The sequence below is a fragment of the Lepidochelys olivacea genome, assembly GCF_965140295.1.
Source record: "Lepidochelys olivacea isolate rLepOli2 genome assembly, chromosome: 26".
NCBI lineage: Eukaryota > Metazoa > Chordata > Testudines > Cheloniidae > Lepidochelys > Lepidochelys olivacea.
This window is the reverse complement of record NC_140436.1, coordinates 11008143-11020764: the sequence shown is the minus strand read 5'-3', so window position 1 is coordinate 11020764 and position 12622 is coordinate 11008143. Positions and strand designations below refer to the sequence as shown.

At 43.5% G+C, this 12622-nt stretch overlaps 1 protein-coding gene across 1 annotated transcript in view; it reads left to right on the top strand.

Moving 5' to 3' along the window:
* The window catches only part of AAK1 (AP2 associated kinase 1), a 114589-nt gene that overhangs the window by 95513 nt on the left and 6454 nt on the right, over positions 1 to 12622 (top strand). The window contains exons 18-20 of the mRNA XM_084615275.1: positions 8729 to 8830; positions 9707 to 9808; positions 11527 to 11637. Of these exons, the coding sequence (XP_084471401.1) occupies positions 8729 to 8830; positions 9707 to 9808; positions 11527 to 11637 (315 nt within the window). The remainder of the gene's footprint in view (positions 1 to 8728; positions 8831 to 9706; positions 9809 to 11526; positions 11638 to 12622) is intronic.

Genomic DNA, 12622 nt, shown 5'->3' with positions numbered 1-12622 from the left:
AGAATTCTGGAATTGAACTTGGCTGATAACTTCCACCGATCCATCAGGCAGGACATGCCTTGCTTGCTCTCCCATACCTGTATTGCCTCTGCAGTACTTCCTGCAAACACACGTCTGCTAAGTAAGCATAGGTGGCTCAGGCACGAGGGGAGTGGATACATCTAGTTGGTAGACAACCATTTTATAGAGTCCCTTTTGCCCAGAAGAGCCAGACTTGCGCTACCTGTAGGCATCTGTTTGTGTATAAATCTCTTTAAATGTGCATGGACAAATTGCTTTAGAAACTCCTTATTTGACTGTAAGAGATTCTGGTTACATACTTTGTACTGTGTTCGTTTAACTTCTCTGGTGAGGGTCAGTTGCAGAGCACAGCCACTTGATAAATATTTGCTTTAAATTAATGTCTGCTAAATTTTTTTCCAAAAGGGGTGGGAAGGAGGGAGAGTACAAGAAGTATTGGCCAGCTGTAGAATATTTGTTTTAACCACCTTGCTTCCTTGGCCCGTCAGTCGATTTTGGTCAGAGGCCTTCGGCACTAAAAGCATGAGCCTCTACCATTGGTGCTGCAGGAATAACACTCTTAGGGTCTGTCTTCACTGCAGACTTCGCTGCTTCTTCAGATGTTGCCCCTAATCCCCCTCCCATTCACACCACAAACTCTCTCCCCTGAGTTGGGTGGTGCTTTAAACCCAAACTAGCTGGCCAGGCTGATGTGTCTACACTGTATCTGGGAATGAGCGTCCCAGCCCAAGTCCACAGATTTGTGTTGGTGGGGCTCATGTTGTGTACACCTTTGTGGCTTGGGTCTGGGGGTGGGGAGGGCTTGACAACACCAGCCCAAGCCATGACGACATCTCAATATTTATGTAGCTATTCTAAGTGTGCTAGCCCGAGTTTGTGGACCTGGGCTGGGAGCTCTGCTCCCAGATGCAGTGTAGACATAGCCGCTGAGGGTTAGAGTCTGGGTCCTGCTTTCACGTGGGCTGGAATGAGCGCACTTTGCAGTGAGGATGTAGGCTAAGCTGCTTGAGTCCTTATAGTCTCCCAACGCTTTCCTGCAATTTTTCTGTGTTCCCGGAAGGACAGACCAGTTCTCCCACAATTCACTGGGAAAGAATCCCAGAGTGGCTCAGCTCAGTGACACGCACGCAGCAACAGGGAGGATCCAGTAAATCAAGTAGGGCTTTACAGCGCAGCTGCTCCCACCTGGGCTCGGTTAACTCGGATTCTGATCACCTGAGTTAACCCTGCAGTGAAGAGAGAGCCTTAGACAGCCAATATAATGTACTCTTATCTTCTCTCACAGATCAGCCCCCGAGATAAACAGTCTCCTAGTGGCAGGGTTTTGTTTTCATTTCAATAACTTAACATTAAGAATGTTACCTCAAATTAGGAATAGTTCTAGGGAAAATGGGGAACTGTGTCCAATGGAGAAACTGAGATAAAAACTAAGCAACAGTCCAGTGGAAATTGGATTTGCTTTAACACATCCCTTTTTATTCTGCGCAATCACTAATGGAAATGTAACTGGTAAGAGAGGCTGGCAAGCGAGGTATAAAAATAAGCAAAACATCTGTTAAAATACTGGAAAATGAAAAATTCATGCTGAAAACGTTTTTCTTTGTGCCTGTGTCGGGAAGTGAGCCAAGTTTTTCTTAATAAGCTTATTCTAGGCTTCACTGCTGATTAATCATAATGGAGCGGTTGATCTGAATGCTAATTTTTCTGCTGCGTGTGGCTGTTCGATTCCTATCAGTACAAATCTAGCTTACAGTGAACAAGTAGCCACTGTATTATTGGAAGTGAATTTTTGCACAAGAGAGTCTGGAAGCCATAAATTAAACTGAGTTATGGAACTTGAAGGCAGATTTTGCTTCGTTTGGGGAAAAAAGAAAAAATCCTCTTATGCAATAACCTTACATCGTTTTTTTTACATGTGACCTGTATATACAGTTTGAGTTTATGCATCTTTCTCTTTTGCTAACAGTCAGTTCCAAAACAGCCCTTGAGACTCGCTTTCACAAAGTACTTATGCACATGCTTGATTTTAAGCATGTGAACAATCAAGTTCTTTGCTGAATAGGGACAAACTTCTGGGCAGGCTTTAAATGTAAGCACCTGAATGGGGGCCTTAGTTCCGTAGTCACACAATATTCAGGCATATTGGCATGTTTACCCATATCTTTACTGAAGGCACAAAACCAGATGTACAAGCATTTATGAATATGTGAAATAGGAGGCTACTGAAGTATTTCTCCAAATTTTGTTGGTTTGTTGTTTTCCCCTTTCTGTCTAGTTTCCCCCCTCCCCTGCAATTTTGGCACTGAAAAAAGGGTAAGAGGGGAGTGCTGGCATGTGAGGGGAAACAGGAACTGATAAAATGGAAACTGAAGACTTTTGGGGTTTCTTGTTTGTCATCAAAAGAAGGAAAAAATTCCAAGGGAACAAAATGGGGTTTTTTTGTTTGTTTGTTTGTTTTCTAAGGCTACTTTTCATTGCAAGGGAGGGCAGTGGTTTGAACAAAACATTTTGACCGATCGCAGTGATTGGTGTAAGAGATTCAATGTCTCCGGTCACACTGATCCAATCCAAGCTACAGTAATTCAGGACTGAAATACACAGTCACCTGGTTATCAGTGGTCTCTTGCGGGCATGAATGGGACTAAAAATTTAGGCAGGGTAATTGTTAGTCACAGGCATGGGTTGAATCAAATTTCTCCTCCAAAATTAATTTACCACCCCCTGCCATGCTGTACTGGCAGGGATCCTGGCTTATTTTCTCCTTCCTCTGTGGAGTTGAATGATCTGTTAGGGTCAGGTCAGTGGTTACAGTAGATTGAAACAAGAGGGAGAGTTCCCAAGGAACAGTCCAGGTGGAGAGAGCAGGGATAGCATACCTGTGCTTACAGAAGAGAAGGGGAAGCTGCACTTCCCTCCTCCCCCCCCCCCCCAATTATTCTATGCCTGGTTGACTTCTTAGGACTCCAGGATAGTGGGCATTGATGGACCTCAGCCTTTATCTTCCATCACTGTGCCCCTCTTAAGTACCCTCTATCCTGGGAATAGAAGAGAACGGTCCATCCATGAAGGATAATGTGTCTGTCTGCATAGCTTTAATTTCATACAATAACTCCCCCCTGCCCCCCAAATGACACCAAACCAAATTCTGCCCTTAGATACATATTTATAGTAATGCCTACAGGCCTCAACTGCTACCAGGGTTCTGTTATACCAGGTACTATAGAAGACCTAGTAGGAGAGAGTCCCTGCCCCAAAGAGCTTACAGTCTAAATAGGCAAGAGTGGTAGGGGAAAAGTAGGCAGAGAGAGAATACATGTGCCATCTGTGTCCATGAGCAGAATGGATCCTCAGTCTTAATTAGGATTCCCATATGGCCCAACAAGTAGTGTTGCTTTTTCAAGAGAAATTACCTATTGTACATCTCTTGGAGGCTTACAACTAACTCTTTCAAATAAGCAGGCAGGCTCTCTTCCCTGACTTTATTTTCTTATCCCAAGAGGTGCGTCAAAGCAACAGTATCACCGTGGCGATCAGCACTGTTCGGAGATGATACAGCTAGCTAGCAGCTGAATAGCAGTTGCGTACTGCCAACCCCAGTGTGGGGAAAAATCCAGAGTTGCGCACACCCATGCACAAAATCAGGATTGGCTTTAAAATCATGAGCTTTTTAAACAATAACAAATGTTGGGTTCTTCTTATTTGCTCTCTAGGTTTTGAACCTTGAGTTGAGAGACCTGCAATGACAAGACTCCCAGGAGCTTGAAAAAATGCCAAGAATCGTGAGACTTGCTAGAGTTGGCAAACCTGGAGCCAAAAGCATAGGGAGCAGCCTTTCAAAGCTGCTTAAAGCCTTATCTAAACACAGGTGTGGTAGTGGTACGAGAAGGGAGTACAACCACCCTAGTTTGGGCAGTTACTCTTGTATAAAGATGCTTTCTATTGGTACAGCTTATTTCCCCCTTCCTCTATGGGAATAGGCTGTATTGATGTAAAGCACCTTCATACTGGTGTAAGCGCATCTACACTGCGGTTGTACCAGTGTAACTATTCTAGTAGAGAAATTGCGCTCCCACCCGACATAGTTTATATTAGTACAAACCCTGTGTAGGTCAGGCTTAAGGGACTTGGCTGCTCAGTTCTCATTAAAAGCTTAGTGACCTGTACTAAGCCCCCTAGGAGACTGAAAAAACCCACCTTCCATAGCTAAGGACCCGCTTCCTATTTATTACACATCACTCTGCTAATTTCTTACAACATAAAATCTTTTTTAAAAAAAAAAAATCACTGAATTTCTTTTTTTTTTTTTTTTTTGTTCTGTAATATATATTCAGGTCTGCAGAAACTCCATGAAGAGCATTAAAGTCCAGGCCCATCCTTTGATTAGTCAGAGCCTTCTGAGGCTGAAGCATCAGAAGTTTTCCTTTCATCTTTAATACTTGATTGATCAATAGGAAGAAATCTTCCTGAGTGACTACTCTACATATACTTCAGTTATTCCCTCACCCTCACCCCGCAGTGTCACAGTTGACTTGGCAGGATTTTTACCACCTTGTTTTTCTTTCTCAGTTGACACCGGAAGGAAAGGTCTGTGCTCTATTGAATTGTATTTCGTTTTGCTTTTTCTCCATGGTACAAGAGTGAGTAACGTTCCTGTAGCGTGCAGTGCCCGGCTGTAGAGATTTTGGCTTTGAGATGTTGCAGCCTGATTGTTCAGAGTGGTATTGAACTATCGTGGACCATAGTAGAGAAGTGTGGTGCGGTTTGGTTTGGTTTTTCTTCCTTCCCTGCTTAATTTGAAAGTCTCTTAGGAATCCTCCTTTACTCTCTTCCTAATGGACTGCTCTGCTTAAAGGCCCATCAGCCCCTCTAATTCCTAGGGCTTTGTAACCACACTCTTTAAACTCACTGCTTGGCCAGGACATTCCAGGGTCATAGTGCCAAACATGGATGCAATTTACGAGCCTGAAAAAGATTTTTGCCTTCAGCAGTTGCAGATGGGGAAAATCCCTGATTCATGCCAATGGACTAACTGCAGACCTGAAGTACCCGATTTGCATTCATGTGATAGGATATGGATTTGGGGACACAGGCCAAATTAGGTGTGCTTAACCGCTAACACCGTTCGCTTGTCAGTTCGAGTTGTGCAGTTGTTCAAGGATATCCTTAATTGATCACACGTCAGTGCTAGAACCTGAGAAGTGAAAACTGGCACAGATGGACTGTAGCATGTTAGCTACACTAGTGCAAGCTGTGTTGGAAAGATCCCCATTAAATTTTCAGCTACGCTATAAAAACCTGAATTTAACATAGAGCTTGCGATAATGAGCCTTGATTCTGTAACACAAATTTCAGTGACTTCAGTTTTCGCATTAAACTTGCTATTATTCATGTAACGTAACTTACCTTTTTAGTCCCTTAGTATAAGAATATGTTTAACTAAACCTTTAGAACAAACGTTTTAGTTACTTATTTAAAGTTTCATCAGATTTTAAATAGATTTCCCCCCTCTTATGTTTCACAGATTTAGGGGCAGATTTTTCCAAAGCACAGATGGCAGAGATAATAAACTCCCTCTGAAAGTCAGCAGGAGTTGGGTGCCTGACTGCTGTTTTGTAGCTTTGAAAATCTCTCCCTTATTTATCTTCTAGGAGAAGATTTTATTGTTTAGGAGAATAACAGATCTGTCAAATAGCCTAAAGAAAACTGGGGTTATAGAATCCATCCCATGCAATATAATGGAAGATGCAGCTAGCACTAAGCATTGTGTGTTTTTGTGTTTGGCAATTGATTTGTCACATCACACGTGGAACCCAAGACATATATGGAAGGCTTGATGATGAGGATGAAATTTGCTTACCCAAGAAGCAGCCGCCTTAATTTATGTGGAAGACCGTGTGTACTTTGGCTACCGTGTTGATACAGATAATGGAATGGGGCCCTGAGATCTCCATCGTAACTTTTTCCCCACAAATGCTGCTTCATGCACAATGGTCTCTTCAATTTCAGCTTAGTTATCTGACAACGCTGGTCTCTGCTCCGACCAATAAGTGACCTCAGTTCCGCTCCAGTGAAGTAACTTTCCTGACTGACATAAAAACTAGCATTTAGCTTGAATTATTTTATTCCTTGGACGGAGAGCAGCTCAGTATAACTAGAGAGGCTAAAAGAGCAGGGAGCTCTGCCTTTCGAGGCACACCTACTCTTGAACTGCAGCTGCCTAAGATCAGTGCATGGGAAGTAGTCTAGGCTAAAACATTTCCTTCTGTTACGGTGTTTTTCTTTGGCGTCTGTGGTCAAAAATGCATGCTGGTGAAGTTACTCTGAAGAGTTTGAATTCACGAACCGTTTTGTGCCGAGTGATCTTGATGTCAAGAAGCTAAGCTTGTGGTTTATTCATAAGCATGTTTTAAAGAAACTGCCCTAATCTAACGGTCGGAGAGAAGCACCTCTTTAATATAGCAGCGCTTCCTGCTGCTTAAAGCGGAACCATAGATCAGTGTACACAGGGGTCACTGAGCACTTTCTAAGCAGCCCTCACTCTGTCCCCAAGCTGCAGGTATTGGCTTTCACCGGTACTATTACCATGCTTTATCTCACAATCCTTACGTTTAGGACCGAGTACAACATAAAATAGAAACTCTGGGTGGGGCTGTTCAAATGCACCCACGTGCTTGAAAGCTACTGAGTCACTTGGGAGCTTTTGAAAAATCTCCCTCTGTATAGATTTTCAATTAGAACAAACAGGACACTGCAATCACTGCAGTCCTGGTGAACTTCCTTTCCCTGCTCCCTACCCTGTATGTGTTTTGTCTAGCTCAGATTGTAAGCTGTATTCTGAAGGGATGTAGTCCTCTTTAAAAGCGTGTCCAGTGCTAAGTTCTTATGACTGCTAAGTGACCATGCTGACCGTTAAAAGTTGGCAATGAAAGAAACAGGAAATTAAAAACAGGCAACAAATTATGGCAAAGAACCACTGAAGTTTCTCATCAAATTTACATGGAAAATTTTAAAACCGGATGGGGCTGTGGAGAAGATGGGGATAGGGAAAGGTGGTTTTGGTTTTTTTCATTGAAAAAACCCCAGTTTTTGTTTGAAAAATGTTGTCCGGCTCTCTCCAACTCCAAGCGTTCTCTCAGGAGACAGCTACCCAGTGTCTAGAAACTCACCAACACTCTCATCCCACAATAATCCACAGAAGATGTTGCAGTGAGTCAGTTTGTGATTGCATGTCTGATAAAATTATTGCCATATGGCTGACCAGAGAGAGAGCCTTTTGCATGTGAAGATTAAATGGATGATCCCTTTTGAGGTCAGGGGGCGGAAATGAAGGAGGAACACATTTCACTAAAGAAACATGAGGGTGGAGCAGAGATGCATGTAAGAGGTCGGGGTGGTGATGAAGGAGAATGGTTTCAAACAATCAAGGTTGCTTTCAGAAAGTTTGGGTGTCCAACTAGAGACCCTCTGCAAAGGGCTGAGTTTCAGAGGGCAGAGGTTCAAATCTTCTGGAATCAGGCCCCGGGAAGGCAGGTCTCAAATATGAATAACTAAAATTACAGATCTATTTTTAAAAGTACCAAACTTCATAATTTTTTTTAACTCTTGTGCTCTGTAAGGCTTGTACGGTGATTAAGAAAATGAGCCGAATTTTATGGGGAATGTAAAAGCTAAAATGAGAAATGGGGCCCAAACCAAACTCCTGAATCGGAACACCACAAAAGGGGCCTGATCCATAATTCTCCACAGTTGTGTGTGCCAGGTTGATTTCTAGGTAAATGCAACTGAAGCCAGCTTTACTGTCTGCCCATGCTAACCAGTTACCGTAGCCCTGCCTCTGGCAGTTGCCAAAACGCAATATTATTCAGCAGTGGAAATAATAGGCATGCCATTGCCGAGAACTCGACGTCAGATTTAAAATTTATTTGGTATCTGGAAAAAAAATTATTGGTGACTGGACAGCTGTATAAACCAACGTTAGATCTGTGAGCCTTGGCTTTGTAGTGTTTTTAATAATTTTATTTAGCTACCTAAGGCATTTGTGTATGCAGTTCTCGTAATAATTAATGGAAATAGTATGCCTAACTCCCTTGGGTGGGTTTGAAGATCTGTGTCCTTTTTTCTTTTTATATGACGATTCTAATATAACCAAATACCTTTCTAATATAGGAACAGTTAGGGGAGCTTTAAACTGTTTCACAGTTCATGGGTTTATAGTTTTTTCTTTTTCTTTTTTTATGCTTGGTTTTTAAGACTTGGTTTGTGGGGTGTTTTTTTTTGTTTGGGGTTTTTTTGTTTGTTATGGTGACTTTCTGGAGGCGACAACCTGGTATTCGAGAGCAAGGTGGTGGGGGTTAGAACACCTGCTCTTCCACTGAATTGTTGTGTGACCTTGGTCACTTAGGGCCCTGAGTTCAGTGAAGTACTTAAGCACATGCTTACATACTCACTGAATTAGGGCCTTAACCTCTGTAGGTGTCCCTTTAGCTAGAAGTAAAATGGATCAGTTAGATACTTCTGTGAAGTGCTTTGAGATCCTTGTTTGGAGGGCGCTGTATAAGTTTCACCTGTGTAGAGCCATGCTAGTATGAACCAACAGAGTGTAATGTGAGATGATTGGTTCCTCAGATGAGCAGCTGTTTAACGTCTTTGCTTTTATTTCCCTTTTTTGCTTTTTCTGCTTCCTTTCTTCCTTTTCTGCTTAACCCAGAAAAACTGATTGAGGGTCTCAAATCTCCTGAGACTGCGCTTCTGCTCCCTGATATCCTGCCTCTAGCTGACCCCTTCGGTTGCACCTCTGATGCTGTGAATGGTAAAATAACAAACTGTAATTTGTGTGGCATGTTCTGCTCCTGCCCGTTCACACGACAACTGCGCATGTTTATGCTGCTGGGCTAGGGTAGGTGAGAGGTAGGCCTGCAGCCATCACAAAACACACCTTGCTTAGAAGAGTAGGTGCAAAGGGCCGAATTTGCCTCTCAAGGCACCGTGCCCCTTGACTCCAGGGGGAGTCACAGCTGAATAGCTCAGCACTGCTTTAAACTCTTGAGGTTTACCCTATTGTCCTCAATAATGTGGCAGAGCTGTGACCAGTGTGGTGTTTGAGGAGGGGGTTCTTTGAGCCCCGTGTAGAGGGAGGATGGTGTGCTGGGTGAGGGGAATGGATGTAGGGACGCTATCGAAGATGGGTGGTTAGGGAACTAGCCTTGGATTCGGGAGATCTGCGTTCAAGTCCCTGCCCTGCCACAGAGTTCTTTGTGACCTAGGGCAAGTCACTTAGCCTCTCTGGGTCTCAGTTTCCCATCTGTAATATGAGACTAATACCACTGCCCTACTTCAAGGAGCATGGGAGGATAAATACATTTAAAGATTGAGAGGCACTCGGATACTTAGGTGTTTGTATGTCCCCTATTACTAAAGAGCGATGGAATTTTAATGACGTTTTCTTTGCAAAAACTGAAGACTAATAAGGCTCTGGGTTATTCATGAGTGGTCTGTTTCAGTGATTTGCTGTTATCCTAACCTGAGTATAAAATCAAGCTGCCACATTCCTGCCAGCGTAGCTGACCTATGTATTAAAGAGATATTTATAGATTCTGACAACTGCCTTCTCAGCTTCTACCTGTGCTGTATTTGGAAAACTAACTTCTCCCTTCTCTCTGCTCTGATCGCGGGTGCATTCTGTAAGGAAAAGATGACCTAGCTGTTGAGAGTCTCATACCTGGCCTTGAGGCTCCAGTGCCCCAGCACCTCGCCTCCCAGACCGACTCAGTTGCTTCCAACAGAACAGGTTTGTGAGATGCCCCAAAGCGTTAGTGTGAGCCGTAGGACCCCTTTATAGTGAATAGGAAGATCTTATCCACTTGACTAAACTGTTTTCTCTCCTCCCCCTAACCTCACCTGCAGTTTAAATTGACCCTGTTTTTATAAAGCTAATTTCAGCTAGTTCGTTAAAGGTCACCGTTAGCCTGCTGGAGAATAATCTTACAGAAGCATTTGGTTGTTCATCCAGCACCCTCTCTTTGTTCCAGAGCAGGTGTTACGATAGACTGACAAGTGCTGGCCCTCTGCGGGTGACGCTATATATAATATATATTTTTTTGATCCAGTATATATGTCCAGAGAGGCCTCTGGATCTTGGGCATAGAATTGTGGGTATGTCTACACTGCAATCAGAGATGGGAACTTCAGCATGTTTGGATGTGTTCTAGCTAGCTTGAGTGCCAATAGCAGTTAAGCACTGGGAGCATAGGCTAGTTGCTGATGCAAGCCCGCTCAGGACCCTGGCTATGCAGTGGAGTAGCTAGCCTGTGCTCGCAAGCTAACTAGATCAAAGGTAACTCGGGTATCCCTACGCATGTGGCAATCGCCTTCCCTCCACCCCCAATTGCTTAGTAGACAGATCACGTCTTTATGGTTTGTTAATCCACTAATGTCTCTTTCACACTAGAATAAAAAGACCCGCCTTCTCCGCCCCCCCAAATTAGCTTCCCTTAAAATCACGTGTCTCTAGTTATAGACGCTTGTTAGTGGTGTGTTGCCAATATGAATATGAAATTTCCAATTTCCTGTTGAGATCTCCTGTGGATGTTAGGAATGCCAGTCTTCAGTGTCACCTATATCTTGTCTGTGTTCTGTAATTGGCAATTCATCCCTCTTCCTTACTCCATAAGCCCTGATCCTGAAAATTGCTCCTACGGGTGGATCCTTACACCTTCTCAGAGCCCCACTGACTTCAACGGGATGTTTAGAACTTCTCAGGATAGGCCCCAGCTGACAGTGTCCCAACGTGCCACAGGACATCAGTAGTTTTAAGATACCTGAAATGTTACTTAACGTTTTTTACACAGAAATGAATTGTATCTAGTTTGGTCTATGGCTGACAAGCCTCTTCAGATAGTTGAGCTAAGCTACTTATTTATCTCGAAAAGGTAGTCAGCTGCATCTAAAATATTAGGCTTGCAATTCCTTGCTTCCCTGAAACCATGGTTTTAAATCCTCCTATGAGCAACTGTCTCCTTTGCAAAGTAAATTAAATAATTACCATACAGTCTGTCTTTCCAACAAGACCTTAAACCAGGCCAACAACAGCAAAAGCCTCCTCATTCCAGTCTTGACTTAAACAATATCCAAAGATCCCATGGAGTTTTTTGCAAGAGGGAGGGACTCTCGCTGTTCTCTTGGCTAATGTCTAGCTCATTCCATTGTGCAAGATTCTGACTTGACTGCTGCTCTCACCACTCCAGAGGCGGCTGCTTTCCTGGGGTGAATCTGGTTTTCTGCATGTAGGTGGTTAAAACACTTTGGGATCCTTCAAAGCTCTCTAATGGTGGAAAATTTTTCCCACCAGGATAATGTTAGATGTGGCTACATGCAGGTTTTGCAAACTGCCCTTTCAATACTAACTGGATGGTAACAGGAGTGTGACCGTATTAACCTAACAGTCTTGTGTGTGTGCTGTTTAATGCTGTCGTTGCTGTGGCCTGACGGCTGTTAATCTGGATTCAGATTCTCTCACTGGGGAAGATTCTCTACTTGACTGTTCTCTGCTTTCTAACCCCGCTGCTGACCTCTTGGATGAGTTTGCTCCTATAGCTATTTCAGCTCAAGCTCACAAAGGTAACCTGCCATTGGGCATTTTTGTCATACCTGTACCTGATGATGTAACCTGTGCTTCCCCTCTCGAAGAGCCAGTGTTTGGTTTGTTTGTAGCATAAGTCCTGTGTGACTTAGTATTGCCAGATTTGAGGAACATATCCTCTTCCCTGAAGTGTTTAGCTAGAAAGAGCCCATGAACCAAGTGACACTAATTACAGAAGTGACTAGGTTTCAGAGTAGCAGCCGTGTTAGTCTGTAATCGCAAAAAGAAAAGGAGTACTAATGGCACCTTAGCGACAAACCAATTTATTTGAGCATAAGCTTTCGTGAGCTACAGCTCACTTCATCGGACGCATTCAGTGGAAAAAGTGACTAGGTGTTCAAGTGTAACGTACAAACTGAAAAGTTTAGGGAGGTATAGTTGTGGGAGGTGGGCTGGGGAACCTGAAGTGCAGAGTTACAGTGGGCTAACATATTGTGGCTATGAAGAATTGCAATTCTGGACCTTGGCCAGTGCATCTTGACCTGAGCATTGTCTAGTGACTAACGCGCATGCCTTGGTGTAGGAGATCTGGGTTCTGTTCCCAGTTCTGCTCTTGCTGTGTGAGGCAAGACCTTGTGCGTTCCACTGACCATCCGTACTAGGGTTTGAAGATACTTGAGGCATGATTTTTTATTTTTTCCAGAGTTGCTCACCACTCCAGTGAAATCGGTGTGGGTGAAAATTAGGTCCTCATAATATTTGGCTCTGGGATGTTGACTGTCGCTCATCAGTTCAGAGCTTCAAGCACAGGTTTTAAGATGTTCTTTTCCTGCTGTGATCTTCCAGCTTCCTGCTCTGTGCTGAAGCGACCGCTGGAACATCTGTGCGCGCTCCAAGAGCATATTAGAAAAATGCCAGGCAATGAGTAAGATGCAAATAAAATGTGGAGTGTACCTTGGATGGTAAATCTCTCTCTACAGGGGTTTTTCCTTCGTTTATTGCATTGAAAGGACAGGCCCAAAG